This window comes from Rhopalosiphum padi, chromosome 1, assembly GCF_020882245.1.
Source record: "Rhopalosiphum padi isolate XX-2018 chromosome 1, ASM2088224v1, whole genome shotgun sequence".
NCBI classification, from domain to species: Eukaryota; Metazoa; Arthropoda; class Insecta; order Hemiptera; family Aphididae; genus Rhopalosiphum; species Rhopalosiphum padi.
The window spans coordinates 8,130,269-8,155,205 of NC_083597.1; the positions used below are offsets into that span (position 1 = coordinate 8,130,269).

Genomic DNA, 24,937 nt, shown 5'->3' on the forward strand with positions numbered 1-24,937 from the left:
TAATTAATTTTAAACAAAAGATATATACCTACCAATATAATCTATAAATATATATTTGTAGACTTTTAGTTTAAAATACAATATAAATCAAAAGACCTTAAAAATTGAAGTATTGAATTGGTAAATAAATGAATACAAGAATATAAACATAGGTAATATACTATTTTTATGTTATTTTTATTATTAGTATGTAAAATATTACATATTATTGTTATATTTGTACGTGTATTAAAAGATAAATAGGAAACACATTAAAATCCCTACATGAAAAATTAGAACTTTAACAGTTTAACACTAAATAATTAATTCGTTAGATACACACAAAATTAATGCATCAATTAATTTGTGCATGTACAAGAAAACATCGTATACCGAATAAACAAACTGCAGTTTTTGTTTTCGTACACAAATATAATAGTATACGTATTATACACATATTACCGTATGTTTATTTACCAACCAGCGCTTGTTTTAACATGAAGGATGTAAAATTTTGGCTTAAAAATAAAAAATTGGCAAATATATATAAATGTATTTTATTATATGCATCATAGATCAGCGTTTATAATTAAAGATTACATATTTAAAAAAAATATATATATATATTGTAAATATTGTATCCAAATTTATATCATCGCATTGAAATAATATAATAATATACATTTCATAGAATAAAACGACAAATACGTTGTATGCAACACATTAAAGGTTAATCTGCATATCATAATTATTGTAATAAATTATTATTATGTGATTCAATGTTATATATTATGCATAAACAATGCTGTTCCTAGTACAGATACCACGATTCATCAGATATTTTATTTTTCATGGTGTCTGTGAGTTTTAATTACTACTTTTAACTAATTGTGCATATAACGGATTCATAATATTTTTTAAAGAAATCAAAGAGCATTTGTTTGGAATTTTTTTTTTAAGAAGCAGTAAGTTATAAACATTATAGTGTCAACGTTTGGAATCTAAATTGTTATAAACATAATTGATGCAACTTAAGGATCTGGGTAGTTTCTTAATTTCGTATTTGCGACACGTGGCTCGCAAAAAATCCAAAATTTTCGTCATGGTGACATTCCTACCATGTATTTTACAATCCCAAATGAATTTGTTCCACAAGTTCCTAGTCCCCGGGTCCAATTTACTGTAAATTATATGCATCAATAATCCACTCCATCGGTCAATGTCAAGCGAATCTTGCATCTGCAACACCCATATATGCAACACTAGTTTTTCCGTGAACTGTCCCAATTGAAGTGCCGAAGGTTCTTTTTCCAGTGGCTTTATGTTGTATATAGCTTTTGTGTGTATCTTCACGATAAAATGCTGATCAATGTTGCTTTGGTCAATGTAATTTACGAAATGTTTGAACTCGTCTAGATTGTGCTCGTTTGCGAGAACATTATCAATGTTGGAATAACCTGGATCGAAATCGGACTCATCAGTATCGGACTCCTCAGCATCGAACTCCACAGTTTCGGACTCTTCAATATCGGACTCATCGAAGTCAGACTCCTCAATATCGGACTCATCGAAGTCAGACTCCTCAATATCGGACTCATCGAAGTCAGACTCTTCAATATCGGACTCATCGAAGTCAGACTCCTCAATATCGGACTCATCGAAGTCAGACTCCTCAATATCGGACTCATTGAATTCAGACTCCTCAATTTCGAATTCGTTTAGGTCAGACTCATCAACCTGGGATTCGTCTATACCTGGTTCTCCTATAGCTGGCTCACCTACAGCGGACTTGTTTTCGGTCGACTCGTCTTCAACGGGATTACTAGGATTGCCTACGGCTGACTCATATACAGTAAGTGTATCTTCAGTAGCTATAGCGTTCACTGTCATCGTGGTGAACATGGCCTACGCAAAATAATATAAATTTTTCAACTACGTGTTAAGTATATAGTTATAAGTAATCGGTTATATTATACATTCAGTGGTACACGCACACACATAGATGTGCCACAAAATAAAATACGCATTATTATCTGAACATAGATAGGTGGAATGTAAACCTGGAACAGCTGTTTTTTTCACGAAAACAATTAACCGTAGAACCTTTAAATGTTCACAAAATATTCATATTACCATTTATTAGACATTGTATAATGTTCAAAATATTTTTTGTTATTTATGGACATTTAAAATTTTCAACTTTTTTTAGTTTATTTTTAAATGTAGGTACCTACATATAACGATATTTTGGTTTACTAGTAAAAAACTTTGAACAATTAATACAAGATTCCTAGTAAGTTTATCTTGCAAAAAATAAAAATATCAAAAATACATCTTCAACATTTTTTTTAAGCATTCAAAGTTCCAATTTTTACGAAATGCAAATTATTTTGTATTATAAAATTAATTATTTATTTAAGTTTATCGCCTAAAGTTAAAAATATGCTACAAGATTCCTCATAAGTTTTTTCATTTTTTTCAAAATTTAAAAAAAAATGTTTACGTGTAACATGACAATTCATTTTTATCGCCGATCGAAGTTAAAATGTTAAAAAAAATAGATATTCAAACGTATAATCATACGATTTACCTCAACCAATTGTTGTTACTTTATTATTATTATTAAGAAATATCCCTTTGTAAAAACTTGAAACGTTAAAAATATTTTCTAAGCTCAGCCGAAAAGCTTGTAGAACATTTAATGTAATAAAACATATTAAGTATTTATTATAGTGATTTAAAAATATTACAAATACATAACACGACAATTACTGCAATAACACATAACCACAAAATTACAAATTGCTTAGGAGATACAAAAAACTATTTAATTTGTTTCTAAAAAATAACTATCCTATTTTGTTTTTCTGAATGATAAAAGGACATAATATTGTTTAAAAATGATGAAATTTACATTAATTAATGTAATAATTATTATTATGTTGTATATTTTTAATATTACTTAACTCTTTAAGAAGTAAAACAGTTAAAATTTAATTAAAATACGAGGTATTGTACTAAGATTGAGATATATGTTATTATATATAATATGTTATAGATACATGAAGCTGCTATATTAATTATGTAGATACGATAGGTACATGTATCTGTATGATAATAGTTGTAATTTTAGCGAAAAAACTTATCAAACTAAACCAAGGATCATATTTAAATTTATAGAAAAATAACTAACTATTTTTAAAACTATATAGGAATAAACAATAATATTAGATATAAGACAACTATATTTACTATTAGAAAAATTAATAATATAAAAATGTGATGTTTTTAGCAATAATTGATTCAACACATTGTATTACTAATTGTAATAAATTACAGTAATAGCAATATAAACACATATATCATAAAATAGAGAGGTGGTAAACTGTGACAAAATTACACCTTTAAACTTGCACCAAAAAAAATTAACATTATACAATCTGCGACAAAACCGCTAAAATACATTATACAAAATAAGACAATTTATTTTATATACTTTATATATTTTATATTTATTGTATTTAATATATATAGATACTATGTACATAACCGATACGATAACACATATACGTTAATTATTTAATTATATATTTATAAATTTATAATAATATATGTTATGGTATAGCTATAGATTACGTACCAGCAATGATTTTTCTTATAGACTATAGAGTATAGAGTAATATTTTCGTTGTTTAAAACCAATTTGGCACTCTGCGTGTTTTCTTTGAGAAAACCAATGTTGAATAATCGCTTATTTTATTTTTTTATTATTTTTTGTTGTTTTGGCTAAACATTCTTGTATAAAATCCATTTTAAATACAATATTACAAGACACAGCACGTACTTACCTAACTTATGATAATCATGTACTCATGAAGGAGCCGATATTTTGTATATTACATTAAAACTTAAAAAGAAATTTGGATTTTCCTTACAAATTTGTCTCCAACATTACATATTAATTAAATGATATATGTATATAATAACACATAGGTATATATGATGCATGTATATACCTATATATATTATAGTATCGGTATGTACATAGTATCTATATATATATTATATATAAAAAGTAAATTGTCGCAGTTTGTATAATGTTAATTTTTTGTCGCAGATTACCATCTCCCATTTTTACCAATATGTTTATTAAAATTAAATGTATAAATGTAAACTATATACTATAATTTTTCAACAATAATATTATGTATAACGCATAAAACGTTTTTAAAATATTGTATAGTAATGATTAATGAATCTCTATACTTATGTAATTAAAATATAATTAAATGTATACATTAACATTGAGCCACACTTATATTTCGTTAGGGCCTTATGGGCTAATTAAATTCCCTATACTGAGCTATGATTTTAATATTTTAGTGTCACTTAAACTCTGTCCTATAGCAATTATATTTGAACGTTATTATATTTTGTTTACAAACAGCCATAAAATATACATAGTATAATATAGGATATCAGTCTATCTTCGTTCAGAATCGTTATTCGTATGCAAGTATTTATCATTTAATTTAAATTTAACACATCCATTACAGTGATAAACTCAATGACAATTATGTACATTGTACACTGAACAACGGACATCATTTTACATTTATTTAACAGAGCCGGTACCTATTTGTTCTCTTTTTTATGTCGGCTTCAAATTTTAAACGAATTAAACGTACAATAAAAGCGATTGCTTTTTTTTATAAATTTTAGTCGCGTTTTAATATTAATAGTATTAGGTAAGTACCATAACAATATTATAATATAGTGTACCTATAATAAATGCCAATAAAAACTTTACTAAAATATAATACTACTAAGATTACAATTTTCTTACCGTAGCGTGTTCTAAGTTTGTAGCTGTAACTTGATGCTTCTTAATATCGTGTTTTCGCAAACCTGCGTTTGACTTGTGGCCCGATTCCATTTTATTACCTCTTGTTTTTAGTTGAAAAGTTTACGGCAGCTGTTTAATCTTTCGACGCGACTTTAAACTATAAAAATACAATATATTATATGATTAATAATCCCTCTTGTTATATCCAACTTGTTACATCCAAGTTTAGTTCTGAACAACGTGACGATAAGAGATTAGTATTCGATTAGATGTGTCTGACATAATATGAATTCACCGTATGATATGAAACAGTTAAATAAAAACAGATCTATAGCATAATTACATTATTATATTACCTGTCATATAAATGGTACCTACCTAACGAATATAATTAATTACGATATTTGTTTGGGTACGCGTCAATATAATATATTATATAATATAGGTATAGCTGCGATAATAATAAGCGTGCACGTGCGTTGTACGACTGTTGTAGTAACAAAACATTCGTAGAAAAAATAATATTATACACTTACGACAATCATATGCGTTCGTAGCCCGCCGTGACAGACCGCGTTCTATGTGCCCGAGCCTTAACAACGATACAGAACTACGGATGATTTAAAAAAAATGTTGGAATATATATATATATATAAACTCACATATAGAATATCCCGTACCGCCTTCGGTGAACATAGTTATATTTTGTAGCGTTTTGTATATTGTGTGTTCGTTTTGTGCGCGCCCCAAAAATAATAATTTTAGAGGGGACCATGTCGCAGGTAGCACCTGAAGCATCGCGACAGGAATGTATGAGCCCAACAGAGCCGAACAGATATTGATCGTACAACGAAAACGGCGGGGAACCGTGAATTATAAAAGATTCGTAAGAAAATCTTGTTGGTTTCACATCCCCTTTCTCTCTCTCGTATTGGGCGGCTGAGTGTTCGTCGCTGTTGTTGTATTGTTACTATAATTATATATATATATATGTATTTTTTTTTGTAAACAAGTTAATTTATTATCTTGCCCAGACGTTATTATTGTTTTCCTTCTTTTAAGGGTATAAAATATATTTGAATACACACTTTACCTCAACAGACTGCATACGTGCACATTATATTATATCATATTGTAAATAATTATAATACTATGTCAGAAAAAGTTAAAAAAAAAAAATTTAAAAAAGGCAGTAAAATCGTATAACCATCCATTTATACGCGATACGAACTATCCGTTTACCGATAAATACATTTAAAAAAAACATCCCTCGAACAATTATTGTGCTGCCATCATCGGGACGACCTTTCCGAAGAACAATAACCACACGGGCACTGTGTACAACAACAATAACGATATCGCGCGTAGGCGTCGTATGGCAGCTGCAACTCCGGCCGAACGTATAAAAGACAATATTATTATAACACTCATGTGGCTATTCGGTGTTAGTGAGGTACACTGTACACTGACGTCTTCACGACAAACCCGAAAACCTTATTATACACTAATGCATGGCGCCAAAACGGTTACAGGCGACGTCGATCTTTTTGTCACCGTTGTGATCGTAGTCTGTAAAATAAAAATGACGACCGATGTTATTGCAGCCGTCGGAAGACGCGTTTACCTCGGAAATATAAATGTGGTACATAGCTAACGGTTAAAACGCTGTACATAATATAGTATTTTATATATATATATATATATATATAAATCAAAACAAATAACGCGTAAATATTATAGGCATAGATGTTTTTTCAACTTTTATGGAATTGAATAAATTTCTTTCTCGTGGTCTACAATATATATTTGTCATGTATATTATAAATTTTTAGTGTGGTTAAACGGCCTATACCATTTTAAGCACAATTAATATATTAAATGGTGTAATACAATTATTGAATTCAAAAGAAGATTAAAAAAAATTTAACCACTCTGTTGTATATTCAAGAGCATCATCGATATTCATATTGTCATTGAGTAGGTAATGGTCGTGTTAAATTTGAATTCATCGTACAAATATTTTTTTTGTACTTATACAATCAAAAATAATTTTGACAATAGTCAGATCTTATATTATAGAAAACAAATTATAATTTTATCAAATTTTAATTTTAATGTCGAGCTTTTAGAAAAAAAAATGATAAAAATGATGACTATAGATATTTTTGATATTTTTAAATTTTTGTAAAAATACTTGGAATAAATAATAACTTTTATTAAATTTACAAGTTGTTTTATTCGCAAACAAAAAAAGGTAACTTAAGCAAAAGAAATTAATATTGTTATATAGATGGATGTTTTATTCTTCACAACTTATCAAATATGATAAACAATACACAAATTATTTATATTTTGATAATTAAAGCTATTTACCTATATTATGTAGAACACATTCTTATATAATATAAGTGTGATAAAAAGCAGCGCATTCGAATTTGTATCCATAAATTATATTTTGTGCAAGTTGTATCCTATAGATGTATACATATTTTTTTTCCCCCATTTCTACAGACTGAACACTGTAATTTATATAAATGGTGTAGTTAAAAATAAAAAAATATAATAAAATAATTTAGATATTATATAGATTATTTATTGCTCTAAAATATATTATATGATTCATGTTTTTTAATTTTAGAATAATAAAATCTTCGTTTTCTACATCCTCCCTTTGTTTTTTTAAATTTGTTTATATTACCATTTAACATTTTTAGAAAGCAAATTTGTATCCATTAATATAATATAATTGTTTATTTTTTCATTAAACATTTTAATTATTTCGATTAATATATTATTAAATGAATGTCGTGGTGTAACTGATGCTAATAAAATCAACAAAATTAATTTCAATAAAAATTTGAAAAGGTAGTATTTACAGATAAGGTATCTGATAATCAAGGTCACTTACGAGTTTTTCACAAAATATATATATAGAAACAATATTATTGTTGTGGACGCAACTTGGAACAGTCGCTGAAAAATCGCGGACGTAACTCAGGCGTGTAGTGCAAAAACCGTGGCCGCAGCTTGGTTGTCGCGATATAAAAGTATATTTTTGTTTTTAGAAAGGCAATGTATGCAGTTATAAAATGATGGTGTAGTTGATTTCATACTTTTAACCAAGAACTATATAATATGATAATAATATATTCAATTGAATATCGATTTAAATGCAGATCAAATTTTTTTCAAACAATTTTGCAAATGATTATCATGATGTTAGTGCCTATTTGTAAAAAAAATTTTGACGGTGGTAAACTCTCCCGTTTTTTAAAAATAGTAAACTCTCCTGAGTCAATATAAAGTTTACCTAAAGTAAATGTGTAAACTCTCCCGAGTCAACATTATATTTACCTGAGGAGAATATTATGTAAACTCTCCCAGGTCAACATTATGAATTATGATTACCTGTAGGAAATATGTAAGCTCTCCCGAATTGTTATAAATGTTATTGGTAGGTACCCTATAAATACTTTTATGAATTTTTATTTACTGTTTTATTTTTACTATAATATTATAGCTTATAGAAGTTAAATGCATTAATTTATATTATTATTATTCGATGTTATATGATTGCCTATTTTTAAAAGAAACTTAAATATATATTCGATTTATTTTATGAATTTATATTTTTTGTTTTATTTTGACTATAAATATAACCCACGACGGCTTTTTAGAATTAAATTAGTAGTACTGAAGACTCAGAAGAGTTTACAATCGCCCAAAAATGCATATCTTACTGTAGTGCATAGTGGTCGGATAATAACACCCTTTTATACGATCACATAAATTATAATAATTGAGTTTCAAGACTTGTAATAATGTGATATTCAAAATTGTAACTACGCTGTTTGGAGTATATTATAATACTATAACGAAGGATAATATTATTATATTGGGATGTATATTTACATTAATAAGTAAATCAAGATGCCTAGTGTATACGTAAAACGTATAGATATTTGTTGTATTATTATCTCTTATTATATATATATAATCAATTGTGTTTCAATCAAAGCTGTTATAATACATGAAATTACGGTTAACTCGTGTTCACTTATTAATTCGTATCGCAACACTGGCGTCAGGACGATAATATCGTGAGTATACCTATATATATTTAATATTAATATTATACGCAGCTCTCTGTGACGTATATTTTTTTGTATTCTCTTACATAATATTATTATCCCGCTATCATCGTGTCTCTATTTTTTGTAATTTTATTTATATTTACTTTTACGATAATATGTTCTCCCGTAGTTTCCCGTTTGATTTATGCGTTTCCGTCGTATAGGCATATCTATATATGTATAATATTATACGCTCAGATTTCATGGTCGATAACTATAGTATATGTATATATTATGTAAGTTTTATTTGGACGTCGTATTATATAGAGTGTGTCAGTGGCCCCCAATAACGAAAAACCTTTTAAATGCGTTTTGTACGAGACCACTTAATGTTAAACTATTCGAACTAAAAAAAAAAAATCTTTCGAGCCGATATCGACTTTCTTTGAAATGAATAAATTAAACGAAAACAATTTGGAATATAAGAGTTTACCATCATCAAAATATTTATTCGAGTATAATACCATCGCATTAGAATATATTTATATTAAACCATTCGAAATTTTAATTTACCTATACACGATATTTATATTTTAAAGCCACGCATAATTTAGGTAGTTACCTATTAAGAATATTTTCGACGTCTAAACGTAAATTATTTTTTGAGACATAATCGTAATTAATTATTATTAAAACTAGAAAAAAACATAATGTTTAAAATAAAAAATAAAAACAATCTGATTTTAAAATATCATAAACTATGTATATAGTCGAATTAATATAAAAGATGTTTAAATGAAAACCATGTAGTGTAAACTATTATTATTATTATTAGTTGAGTGTAAAAAGTGGAAATGTCAAATGTTTAATTGGAAACATATTTTGGGCAATTAAATTAATACGAGTACATTCTTGTTATATGCGCATTGCGTATAGTGGTGTATATGTATAACTATCACACTACCGCATCAATTATAGTAATGATGAAAACATATAATGGCTTCTTATATAAAATTGAATTGGAATGCCTGAAATATAAATCGAAATAAAATAATTGTGTAAACAGAATAAAGTATAGTTTATTTACATTAGTCCTTACATAACAATAGAATATTAAATTAAGTTGTACCTAACGTTTCAATAAGTTTTTTTTTTTATACGTATTTTATATTATTACAACCCTCCTGTTTATTTCTATAGAATTAATTTAAATAAATCATAAACGTTACACTCCGCACAACCATAATATAAATGGACTCGATATTCAATAATGAATATAGTAATATAGTCATTAGTCATTTATATAATGGTACAAGTAATAGGTACTACTATTTTAATACTAATAATTGTCACCTGCTTTATTGTAAAAAAGAAAACCCATAAATTCTCTACCCAAATACGTATCTCACTGACTATACATATACATTATACCCGTATAATTCTATTTCTGAATGTATATATTTTTTGTTCCAAATTAAATGAAATGAAGCTACACAAAATATCGTAAAGGTATAGCTCGTAGTTGAATATTTTATTAGAAGTAAATATATTTCATTTGGATATTTCAAAACGAATGATAAAAGAAAACTATGTATTTACAATTTATAGACTGATACATAGCTAATTTATATATCTTATCCTCCATGGTTACACAATAGCAGTTAGGTACTTAAATTAAGAGCTACGTAACAGGGCGAATGTAAGTTCCTACACGAGACCTAGCAGGTAAACAAGATACATATGTAAGTTCCTACACAGTAAAAAGTAGGTACATGTGTAAGTTCCTACACTAAGTTTATTATAAGTTATCAATCTAATATCAGTTATATCATATTAAAATACTGTCATACATTTTAACCCTTTATTCTATATAATATATAATTCATTATAATATTTAATAATTTACCTAATAAATATTATCAATTTAATAATTTTAAAAATAATAATTGTAATATAATAATAATTCATCATTTATTGTAAAAAAAATATATAAATAATGCATTCTATATAATATTTAATAATTTTAATATAATAAAACAATAAAAAAAAAATATTATATTTTATGAGGTTTATTTCTGAAGCTTAAAGCTTTAACGTAGTCATATTGATTAATTTTTTAGTTGAATATTCTTTTATTTTTTGATTTATAAAATTTTCTTTTTCGGCATGTTTTTGACTTATTTTAATTACTAAGTTACAATCAGTTGTTCTTATTTTTATATATGTATTAACTTGAAATAATTTGAGAATTTCGATAATTTTAAAAATATGCGGATGTTGATGATAAAAATTAAATTAGATAGAAAGTTTATAAATTATATATTATATAGAATAAAGGGTATGACAGTATTTTATAGACGTAGATTGATAACTTATAATATTCCTAGTGTAGGAACTTACACGTGTACCTTTTTTTACCGTGTAGGAAATTACGATTCCCCACGTAACACTAGTAAAGTTTTAATTATGTAATATTATCTTGAGAGTGTTCCAACAATAAGTCCATGGATACCAATTTTCTTAAAATTCAAAACGATTGTCATTCGTATATTACAATTAGAATGCCTTTGGTTCATTGAAACAATGATTGTTTATTTATTAATATTACAACGACATAATTTGCATCCTACAGAAAATACGAGTTTCAGTAGATTCATTTTTATTGATTCACATTTTTTACACGTCTCTATTACCTATATATGCTCTTAATCTCTGTTCGCGGTTGACCAATATATTAATATGTTTATAATTCTTGAGAGTATGAGCACGAAACAGGCACAGCAAGTTGCAAGTGTGTAGTTATGTCACTTTACTTATACTTATCTGCTTATCTGAATAATATGTGTAACTGCCTCATCCTTTATGTGACAATTATTATTTTTTTTAAACTGTAGTTTTTCTCCATAACACCTTATGGCAGTAGTTTTCATAGTAATTTTTTATACTTATAATTTATTATGGGTGTCTGAAGTGCACCAAGTATAGGCAGAGTTCTCCCCCCTCCTTCAAACTCTTCGTTACCTAAGTTAAATGTTTCAGTGGTCATAAATCATAATAAAAGTATACTATTATGAATTACAACATAAATAGTATACAAATATTAAATTTATGAATATTTTTTTAATTTTGTATAGGTATAAATAAGTTACCTATAATGAAATTTGTTATAAAAAAATTGTTTTTTATTCTAAGTACGTACTTATAACTTTATTATAATATGAAAAAATTTTAAAATTTTAATTTGTTAATTGTAACATCTTTAACTATTTATGTTTTTAATTAGGTTATTATAACTATTACTATTTATTACAGTAATAGAAGTTAGAATACTGCACGTCTGAACTTACTAAGTATAGTACCTAGATCTTAATAATTAACTCTGTGAATTTCAAATTATTTTAGTTGTTTCTTCTTACCTAGTTTATAAAAAAACCTTTAACTAAAAAAATCATAATATTAAAGAAGTATAAAAATGTTCTACAAACGTCCTTGCTAATAACTTATAAGTAAGATGGACATATTTTTATCATGTTCTTTGCTCAAGTACGTTGGTGGCAAAAGAATCAACTTTTCTTTATGAGGTATAATTATTATAAAAACATATCATATTGTAGGCAAATATTGTATTTTTTTTAAATCTTAAATTATGGTGCTAGGTGTCATACTGCAGTGACATCGTTTAATTTGGGATCTAACTACATTAGTAACTTACATAAAAATATGACTAATTTAAGTCCTGGTATAATTACAAAAAAATATATTAAAAAAGTTGATAAAATGCGCGAATTATCAAGAAGACGACGTTTAAATTTTAAAAAACGGACGTAATTTAATTTATATATTTTTAAAAATAAATATCACACTACAACCATTTATTTATAGATTTACAACGAATAAGCGTAAATTATTATCTGGACCCGATGATGATTATGGAGCTGTGGAAATGGGTTGCGAAATAATTAATATGCCTTTTGATGAGTATCAAAATAAAAAGGAACTATTTTTGAACAAAATAACATTCAAATCTGAAGAGATAGTAACGATTGAACGAAGTACAATTGGACAAAAAAAATCCCTGCATTATTTGGCTGCGAGTCCGGACGGGTTAATAAACGAAGACTCGATAATAGAAATAAAATGTCCGTTGAGTTTAAAAGAATACACACCACAGGAAGCGGTTACTCTCGAAAAATTAAAGTATATGACCGATTATAAGGGGAAGCTTGTTTTAAAAAAAACGGACAATTATTTCCAACTTAATATTGCCGAAAAAAATATTGTTATTTTGTTGTATGGAGTCCCAATAAAGGTAATCAAATTATTATATACCTAGTCATTATTAATCGTTTTTAAATGTTTATGATTTTTGTGATAGATAAAATACCTAGAGATGAATCATTTTGGAATACAAAAATTGAACCATTTGTTACTCGATTTTATATGGAGTCATTACTTCCAGAAATAATCGATTCTAGGTTTGATCGAGGATTATCAATAAGACCAGGCATTCCCGAAAAAATTGTTTAATTCTGTCACCTTTATTTTTTATTTTATTTCTAATACATATTGATTTTTTTATATATTTATTTATGTTTTGCAATACAAGAAATTTAAACAAGCAAAAATTGCACACTTCTTATAAGCTTGTGTTGGAATTAATTAATAATTAGATGTTATAAATATTCGTTCTAAAACTTTTTTTTATAAAATATGTTAGTCAGTATTACTATTGATTTATTTTTAACTATAACTATTTATGAATGAATTACTTGTGATTTTTATTTTATGCAATTATTTAGCAGGCCGTTGACCTAATATGGGTCACACACGCATACTACTCTAATTACGACTTAATGACTATTGTTATTGTATTATTAGATAAAGTTAGTTGACTAAAACCGATTTTGGATATTGTGATGAATATCGCACCGTTGTAGAATATACGGGTAGTAGTGGTGGCGTGTTGGACACTCACACAAATGAGCATTTACTACTCACACAACAGCAGTAAGCGACTTCAACACTTAAACTAAATGCCTATCGTTTACTCCTTGGAAACGGAGCACTTCCAATCCCCTTAAAAGAGACAAAATTATAGGTGTAATTCAAATGCAGAATATGTTAGATGAAAAACAATAAACAATCATAAAACCAAGTATAATTTATTAAAATATGAAAAGCAAATAATTTGTATTAAATAAGTATACAATGTAAGAAATTATAATAATTAATATTAGTCAATATTATAAAAGGATTGATGAATGCCACAAACGATGTAATATAATACGATAATAATTATATTATACAAATAATACAATTTATACAATACCCTGTAAGCAAAAATATAATTGCTATAATAATAGATCGATAACGATTAACATTTTTTTTTAAATACACCCTTTTAATTTCGAGCACAGTTTACAAGTAGTACGAATATAATATGATGTATACATGGCAGAACTTTTGGTAATGTTATAACTTGTAATTGTATTGTAATAATATCGTATGGTGCCTGGTGGTACAAAGAAAACCAGTTGTGGGCGGATCGTACTGCGTACTGTCGGATTTTATATTATGATAGGTATAATAATATAATGTAATATAATGCGTTATGTTTATACGGCATCATCTTTTTCTGTAACGGAGATAAGGACGAAAACGTATAGATCGCGGCTGGGACGATTGATCTTTTCAGATTGTACAATTTTAAAATATTATATAAATATCATACAAATTGTTACATTATATGTATACATGTAACACATACACACATATATACATACATACATATAATATTATTATCGTCCGGCTGCGACGGAATGGACAAGTGGGATATTTTTTGATATTTTTTCGGACTGTCATCGAAACATCGAGTATAACTTAAGTTATACGTATAACTTGTAATAGCTAATAATATTAAATTATTTTAGATAAAAACGAATATAAAATGAATATTTATGTGATAACAAGATATGTATCAAATCGTATGAACAACTGTAAAAATGAATCGATTATTCCGATAAGCACGACACTCCGGAATCAGACACAATATTATTGTCTTCTTCTATAACCTCGTCGACCTCCATCTCATTCTCGTCATCCGTTTTGGGCATATCAATATCTGCAATGTATCCATCGCTTGAGTCTATAGCATCGTCACTGTAATCTTCGTCGTCGCTGTGGTGATTGACGCATACCTCGATTATTGGTTGCAGGGTCCGGTTGTCCTTGTATCTGTATCGCCGGACTACGTTGTTCCGCATCCAAAAGGGAATCGAAGCGAGAGCCTCGTCGGATATACGACCGTCGTCGACTATACGTTCGAAAGCTGTATGAGCATTGTCGGCTGTTTGAGCCTCATCGGCTATAGTGCAAAACTTGTCAACTCGACGGCGTTTCATAGGACGATTGTCGTCCATAAAATCGTCATTCGAGCAGGGACGACGGATTCCTCTTCCATTTTCGCTCACCGCTTCCGGATCTCTGGAGGATATTTCATATATTTCGACGTCATTGTGGTTGTAATCTTGGACGTGAGATGGTCGTGACATTATCTGTAGTACAATATACAAACATATTATCAGTGGCAGATCTAAGGAAGCGGAGAGAAGCAAGTTGGATTACACTTGTACGAAAACGAACGCCTCGACATTTATTTTTATAGCGAAAAATATCAATTATTTTATTTAAATATATTATATATTATTAATTTTTCAACCAAATACTAGAATATAATTTTTTGATTGAATGCATAAATCATTATCAGCCTATTTATTGTTACAATTTAGTTAATGATAGTTGTCTAGGTAACAGGTACCTAATATATTGTGTTTACCTAGCTATAATAAAATATCATTTCTAGGTATAATATAACTAGTTATGTGTATGAACATTGAACACACGATTAGAGCTTAAAATTTAATGACAAACCAATAACGACGTGGGTAAAATAAACTACCTAATAAACGATTTTGCTTTTCCAAAGAAAATAAATTTTCGAAATCTTTTGATATGCCATTATTATTTAATTTAGAATAGTAAAATATTTGGGCTTTAATAAACTATTTACGTGTAATTAGAAATATTATAGAGAGACATTTTTTTCGTAAAAATACAATGTAAAATGTATTATTATAATTTATAAAGGCGCTGTTTTTTTTTCGTCAAATCTACTAGATTCAGCAACTGATATTACATATTATTATAACTGCACGATTATTGCCATTGAAGTACATCACAGATACGTTGATTTTATATAACATTTTTATCGGTTGAAAGTGAAACGTCAAATAAACAATATAAGTACCCACCTAATATTATTTTATTGCTGCCTGAAAACTATTAAATGAAAAAATGTAATTGTATTTTTATTTTATACTCATATTCCTTTACATTGCATGTACACTTTTCCTGTATTGCTGTACCTGATGGTTTTTTATAATCATATATTGTTTGAGACAGGACCCTAAAATAATATTTATTGTTGATACGTAATAAATAACGTGGCTTAACTACATATAACTGTAAAATGTACATAATATATACATATCGTACACCACATGACTACTATGACGTGTCGGCATCAAAAGATTAAACATTTTTATAGGCAGAAGTTTCTTTAAATGGTTAAAATAGTTTATAAAAAAAAATAAAATGAATTACATTATTAAAAAAAAAAAACGAAGTCGCTACGACAAGTTTTGAATACGAGTTTGGACGATTAAAAACGAGACGATAACACCTAATATATACGACGATGAGCCTAAAATCTCGATTAACTAAACATTCCAAAACACGTAACGTTTCTAATTTATCATTCTTCGTTTGTCGTTTATTAACATAATAACATTTATACTATATAGCAATTTAGGTATATACTACATATTATACAATATAGGTTACAATGTATTTTTATAGGTATATATATAGTATATAATATGTGTGTGTGTGTGTGTGTGTGTGTGTGTTTGTTTGTGTGTGTGTGTGTGTGTGTGTGTGTGTGTGTGTGTGTGTGTGTGTGTGTGTGTGTGTGTGTGTGTGTATGTGTGCACCTATGTCTTATATGTATATCATGTTTAGTGAAATCACTATAGTTATATTATATATTATATAGTATACATTATTATTATATACTTATGATGTTAGCACGTCACCGCAGTGATAAGTCTATGATATGATTACTATCGTCTGTCATTATATACTATCACTGATATTATCTATATTAAATATTAACGGCGGCAAGTTCGAACAAATTTATATATGACTTATGTATGTATGTATGAATGTAATGCGTGTGTGTGTGTGTGTGTGTGAGCGTGCGCGCTCGCCAAGGGCCACGTATAGATTTATATTAGCTCACAAAAACGAATAATTTTTGTTTATATATAATGTTAAACTTAAACCTATTGGTTATAGGAAATCAAGTATAGTTTCTATTAACATTAGATATAATTTTGGATATATTTTATAATTGGTCAAACCCATTCAAATAGATGTATTAAAAATCTGTATACCCGAACATTTAATGAAGTTTAAGATAGAGTAAATCCACTGGCATTGTTTGATTTGGCATAGACAACACTGTAGAGTACGATCAGTTAGTACTTAGTAATAAATAATAATATAATGTATTTTTTCTTTAGTTTTTGTTCGTTATATTAAGTTAATAAAAATATTTTTCGAGATTCTCGCAATTTATTTTTGCAGCAATCAAAAACTTTCGAAGGTATCCATTATTAATTATTACAAATTCGTCAAAATTAATAACATTTTCAAATTAGTTTGTAGTTAAAAATGCATTTGTTATATTTAATTTTATTACAAATTGCCTATGCCATATAATATTTCTTATAAGTTTTGTGGTTTGTATGTAGACGACAATGAATAATGAATTCTCTTCAAACAATTTTTATTAGTTTGTTATAATTTAAATAAAAAATAATTTTCAAAATATTTTAGATTTATTTTAAACTATATAGTCTAGATATTTATGCTGCGAGCCTAGAGTCTATATAACTATTTCATATTTACACTGTACATACTACATACGTATTGGCTTCTACGTTAATAACAAAATATTTATATATATATATACCTAAATCAATAGTTAATCTATAAAATATTTTGATATAATATGTGACATATGTGACGTCTTTGGCAAAAATAAAACATACGGTGTTACTCAGTATATTAATAATAAACTATGAAATATCCTTTGAAATAGATGCCGTCATCTCCACTCAGAATTATTCTTTGTATACTATGATTTATCATTGAATTTAAATATTACACATTCAGCAACTCGTTGTAATTTATTGAGCACATAACGACTCATATATACCCGAAATCTACTATACAGCACCGAGTTAGTTCCCGGGTTTTTTTTATTGTATAAAATTGTATTTTAATATCAAAATTATAAACGATGACAATAGATATAGATATATCAATTTTTATATTCTATTACCTAGTTAATAGTTGTTATAATAAAACATTTATATTTTAAATCTTTGTATCAACAAGGTAGGTTCTTATACTGCAAGAGACTCAAGAGAGGCTGTAGTGCTATACAACTCAGAGTCGATATATTATTATGTTTATTGTTTATAATAGTGCACAGTATACTGGAAGTCACGACGGCGATTACATTCGAATTTCATTACAAGGAAAAAATATTATTGATATTTGATACGTACCTACCAAGAATCCGTGTCGTCACTTGAGCGTGGTGTCGCGCGTTCTGATTACTATTTTATGTCTCATCTAGGAATGATACAATGAAATTAGGAATGACTACATATTGTGATAAGTTTAAACGCGTCAATGTTGATTATTAAGAAATAATATTTAATGATATAAACTATAAAGTATCAATTTTATAATATTATGTTATCTGTTCTATTACCCTAGAAGTTATTGAAGTATGGATTTCCATGTATAAAATATAAATTGTAACAGACGATGTAACATAATCATAAATGTGTGAAATAATACATGAGATTTATACGCGTTCATAATATAATGATTATTATAGGCAAGCGGCGATTTTTTCTCGCATACTTTTTCGGACGCTAAAACAGTAAAAAACCTTCAAAATGTTTGTGTTTCTCATACTACATTGATTGACAAACAGTTTTATCTAAATGATAATTTTATGACTCAGTCACTTACCTACTTGACACTTGATTTTTTTTTTAATGTATTTTTTCATAAATCTTAATAGTGATCTGTCCGTCGACGCTAAGACCATAGTTAAAAATCGATTTAAAATAGACAAATAAGCATTTCACATATCTCACATTCAACAGGAAACGTATTAATTTTTGTTTGGCTTAATCTACAGTCTGATAATTTTAAATCAATTGTTATAGCTTTAGCGTCGATGTATAAATCGCCTCATTAACCATGGAGAAAATCGAAAAATATCAGCTCATTAAATTATTTAAAAATTATCACAACTTAAATAAAATTGTCTATTTTATCAGCTGGTTCAGAGTCCGGGAAAAAACATTAATTTCAAATAATATAATGAGATATCTATACATAATGAATTATAATATGAGTGTAAAAAAATATGTATACTCTAGAATTAATAATACTAATTGATTACCTACCTGTAAGCCTTAGGTCGCACATTTACGGGTTATACTTATTATTTGTGAGTTTCGATTATTTAATTGATGAGAAAATGAGTTCAAAATTATAGACTTTAAACAATTTAAACAAATATTGTAAGCATACCTACGTTTAATCAAAAACCTAATGTCTTATCATTTGTAAACACCGGAAACACACGTCATACAAGACATAATATATCATGTTCGTGCGAGTACTATAGTCCGTATTATACGGATTACCTACATATAACGGAAACCTATATTAATTAATACAAATCTAGTCTATATACTAAAATATAATTAATAATTTATTTCATGGATTGAACTATCAATCGCATAAGCCAATATTACATTCAGCCACAGTACTAGTACATAATATTATCACTAATAATATTTAAAACACTTCGTTACAACGGCCATACGGCAAACGCAGTCGTCGCCGCCGCCGCCACAGTATGATAGATGGTGGATGGATAAGCGGCAGATCGGGGGACATATTATATATTTTACGATATTTTCGTTGCGTACCAAAAATCGGTGTTAAAAGTAGTTGAACATTTTTGGCTATCGTGTTTAAGCCATCTAATCAATCTGTTTGCGAGTTCCTCTGTTCCATTCTGCACAACATTTCTAATCGATTGATACCTTATATGAATTTATATGTTGAACCGTTTGTCCTGTATAGGTGGCCGATGGATTAACACAAATTAGCACGGGTTTTCAATGGTACAACTTGGTTTCCTGTTACTCTGTTACTATACGTTAGTAGCTACTACACTTTTTTTTTTTTTACTTAGCTTCGCACTACTACCATCGCGTTGGATTTTAGCGAGAAAGCGGTATACGTTGGTATGGTATAGGTATATTTATTATTTTGTTGCCTGATCGGTCTCGTGGTTCGAATCACATGTTCATTTTGTTTAAGTTATCGAAGCATATGAAAAAGAGATATGCAAACAGACAGAGACGGTAAATAGATAGGGATATTAATATAAAGAAAGAGGGTGCAAGAGAGATATACACAGACAAACTGCAGATGTCCGACTTCCAGACTGTCCCATCGTTTTTCTATTACTATTAAAACATATTATTGAACTGTGTTATGGTAATATTTTTACATCTGCTTTTTAAGGTCTATATGATAAACATAAAATCACGATTCATCCACTTATTCATAATAAGTATATATTTACAATTGGGTAGTGTATATTATAATAATCATTTACATAATATGACATAAAGTTTATTATATTTATTGAGAAATTCGACATCATAATATTTTAATATATTTACAAATAAAATATTTTCATGCATTCACAGGTTCTATTCGAAATTTGTTAGGATAATATATTAAAATATTATTAAGACGCAGTACCACCGAACTATAATAGTATGCCCAGGCGGCATGTACGGTATGTATGGACTATAAAAAATATTGTGTATAATATGAAATAGTATAATAAATGCGGGTACCATAATTAAACGTATTACTATTGACTATTGAGTATAATATATTCAATGATATTACCTCCATAATATTCTATGAAGTAAATGAATTCAAATATGTATTTTTTATTATTGGAAATAATGTTGAATACAAATAATACAACTGTTTCAAAATGTTCAAAAAATTATACACATTAAAATTATTTTTATTAGTAAGAGGTTTAGTACTTATCTAGTATTCGATTTTGTTTTATTATTTCTTAATACATACTCATCACATAACGGTATTATACCCGAATAGTATAATATATCTTAATTAATTGTTATCGTACAACTTATTAACTTAATGATAAGTAATTATCATGATCAATGTTCAATTTTTTTAGTTAAATGTACTATCACTAAGTATTCGTAAAAATGTTTCATATTTAATTAATTTTTTATCATAGTGTTTAATAATTTTAAAATAACAACCCGTACATTTTAATTCCTATTCGAAAAAAATATTTATTTCAGATATTGACAAAGTTTAGTCATCAAATATTTTACCACTGGTGATGAACTATTTAATATGTGTGTAATAATGAGAGTATGTATCATAATATATAGTGCAAAACAATTTCACAATCACGACTTGGCGAGTAACACTGTTATAATATTTGATTTTTGAATAAATCAATTTTGGTTTTAAAAGCGAGTTATTTGTCCAACTATTACAAATCATTTAATACTTAATATTAGTATTGTTAATATGCAGTAATATTATTAACGTATAATATAATTTTACAATCATTTTTAACATCGTCGAAATAGTACACGTGAATTTAACAAGTGAATAATGCCGCAGTGGATTACTTCTTATAGGTACTTTTGTTTTATAAAAACTATAATAGCCAAACCATCGTAAACAATTTTACCCGATTAAGTCACGCCTGTTGCTGTGGTTATATAGATTATTATATATATATATATATATATCGCATTCGATATTGTAGGATGAAGATATTCGAACAAGAAAAAACGAGTTTTTAAATTACAAACATTTTTTTCTCGCCCCAAAGATATGTAAAAGCGATTATTTATAATCACCGTTCGTCCCTTGTCATGAAGTATAATATAATATATTATCGAAACACGACTCCACAAGTATTATCGTATACATTTTCAGAAAACGCAGCCGTGCTGCATGGATACGACCACCTGCCACCATGTGCAGACGTGCAGTATATTCAAATAATACAGACGATGCATATGGACGCGCATGTTAATACCACCGATTTTCAGAAGGAACGATTTTAGGGTAGGATTTATAACATATCGTAAATTCCACCGGACCATTATTTGATCCACAAAAACAAGTATAAATTCAATCGGTATTAACATTAATGTGAATTCCACACGTATTATTAAATATTTTGTATATACAATTACACACACACAAATATATATATATTCATATATAATAAAAAATAAATTAATTTTAACTGAATTTACAAACAACGATTAGACGTAGTTGAGGAAATTTAGTCTCACGCTGTATGTATACACTTAATCGGAACAGAGCGTCAACTTATAATTAAAATAATCTACGCGACGATAATCTAGAAATGCATTAATATTTAAATGTTAAGCAATGAAAGTGATAAACTAATACATCGAATGCGTAGTGTAATTAATTTCAGCCTTAAATTAGGAATCTAAACGTGTGTCATTACAATAAAATGTTAACATTGGCGGAGTTAATGTTTATTTTACACGTTTAATACCGTCGTGAAATGTACACGTTTTTCGCCGGTAAAAAGAATCGTACCGACGGGAATGACAATCGCCCGAGTGCGCGATGCTGAACACGAACAATATAATTTCTGATATAAATCCTCCAACTCGTCACCGGAAAGATACAACGAGACGACGAGACAATAACGTGATATTATATACCATAACTAAATGTTAAACACTACTAAGTATAAGACGCGTTAATAGGATTTATCCTCAGCATCCGCGCCGTTACTTCTATTATGCACCCCTTATTATTGCGAACAGACCTGCAACAGTGTCAGTGTGAGCGCACCCTACCCTACCAGCATTATAACCGTATAGCAGTAATAGTAATAGTAATAACAATAATAACGCGTTTGTCGGTCGTGGAACGAAGCGAAAAAATATATTATGTACCTACACTTAAGCATATAATATATTATTACAAAGGGAGCGTGCGGGACGCGAAAACCCACCTGTACAGTTCTTGGAATGCGAAGACGAGAAGCAGTTCGTGGTCGGCACTTGGGATGTTCTTCACCTGGCGGGTATCGATCTTCACTGTTACCAACCCCGACGACGATCCTCATGCGTTGAAACAAGACTACGTCAGTTGTTGGCGGCCAGCACTGCTCTGCTGTCGCTGCTGACGAAAACGAATGCGTCGTAGTGGTGGTGGGCCTTATCGCGCGCGTGGCCTTATTGATTGTCACCCGCCCATCCTCCCACGCCTACCATCACCACTGCCCGACGACAGATTATTAGAAACTGCCGGCGTTGACGTCCCGAACGGGAAAATATTATTGTCGCCAGCAAAACGCGCTCTTTCGAAATAATTCCATTATGCATAATATAATATTGTGTGTAAACATTGTATTAACAATTGCGCGATCGTCGCGACACGATAACTTCGCTGACGTTTGAAAATGTATCCAACGAATTACGGGAGAAGGTTGTTTGTTTTAAATTCTATTAAAAATAGAAAATTCGAAAAACGTACAAAACTTGTAAAAATAAAAATCAATATAAATATGATGTTTAATTTTTTACAAAAACGTTCTATGCGGATAAGACAGTGACACAAAACATCATGTGACGATATTGTGTTATGTTATCTATAGTTGTATGGCTGCATGGTCAGGCAGAAATATAAAAATTTTATGATGATATACAGCATGTCTATTCGGTCTTTTTAAAGACATTGGACACCGGCGGAATGACAGATTTTTAAAATGCCGCTTTTTTTCCATAAATAAAATATTATAAAATAAATAAACGTAGGAACGGGCAAGCGTCGAGACGAAATTGTACACCGAATGATAACTGATAACTCATGTTTATGATCAATTTTATCATATTTTTTAATTGCCGAATTTCCGGTAATACGATTTTCATTCGACCACCTCGAAGGCGGATTCTACACACCGGAATCGAGTTACACGGACAACTAGTATTGAATAAAATATTAAAACAACGTTTTGACGTCAAATTAAATAGTCTGTTTTCATGTGAATCGTGATCATTGGCTATTCACATATTGTTTCGATGATGATAACCTTTACATATGTCCGAGATACTGTATTTAAATAAATACTATAGGTAATTTACAAACAAAACATTTTATATTGCAGTTTATATGAAATTGAATCAACATAACAATATGAGTAAACATGAAAAATAACATTCTGTATTATAGTCTGTATACCTACTGCTGTGTAATATGTCGAATGAAATATCATAAATCATCGACGAATTCATCGTAAACTATCACAATTTAATGCTAGCCGTGGCCATAAATGAGATTTACCATGGTTAGTGGTTCATTCGACCTTTTTTTGCTTTAGGTCAATAACATTATGTGTTATACTCAGTTAGGGGTCAATATTCAATAATTTAAAGATAAAGACTCGAACAGCAACGAATGCATGCGTTTGTTCTTTGGTCGTCGCTGTTTTGTTATAATCATATTATGACGTAATCCACATGAGTAACTATTATACTACCAAGTGCCAACTGTAGAATATATATAATACGAATCACCTACTACTATTGTATTATACATTTTGAGGTACTTCCATTGCTGTATAGTAGGTATGAGGCGTGCATCTCATTTTCATAGGCAATTGTTAAGCATGTGTTAAATATTTATTATAAATTCAATGAATTATCATTGCATATGCAAAACGATTCTGAACGGAAACGTATGTTCGTCTATATCT

The 24,937-nt window shown here is 28.4% G+C and overlaps 1 protein-coding gene across 1 annotated transcript; it reads right to left on the minus strand.

The window, feature by feature from the left end:
- Positions 1-901: 901 nt before the first annotated feature.
- Positions 902-23,339, minus strand: LOC132917492 (uncharacterized). Its single transcript, XM_060978256.1, has 3 exons — positions 23,195-23,339; positions 4,826-4,982; positions 902-1,884 (listed from the first exon to the last, which is right to left on the minus strand). Exons 2-3 carry the CDS (start codon positions 4,913-4,915, stop codon positions 967-969), a joined length of 1,008 nt encoding a protein of 335 aa, XP_060834239.1. The 5' UTR covers positions 4,916-4,982; positions 23,195-23,339; the 3' UTR covers positions 902-966.
- Positions 23,340-24,937: the final 1,598 nt, after the last annotated feature.

Coding starts and splice junctions, on each gene's coding strand:
- LOC132917492 (XM_060978256.1), bottom strand. CDS start 4,915: ATGGAATCGGGCCACAAGTCAAACGCAGGTTTGCGAAAACACGATATT. Junction 1,885..4,825: donor CAAACTTAGAACACGCTACG/GTAAGAAAATTG, acceptor TATTTTGCGTAG/GCCATGTTCACCACGATGAC.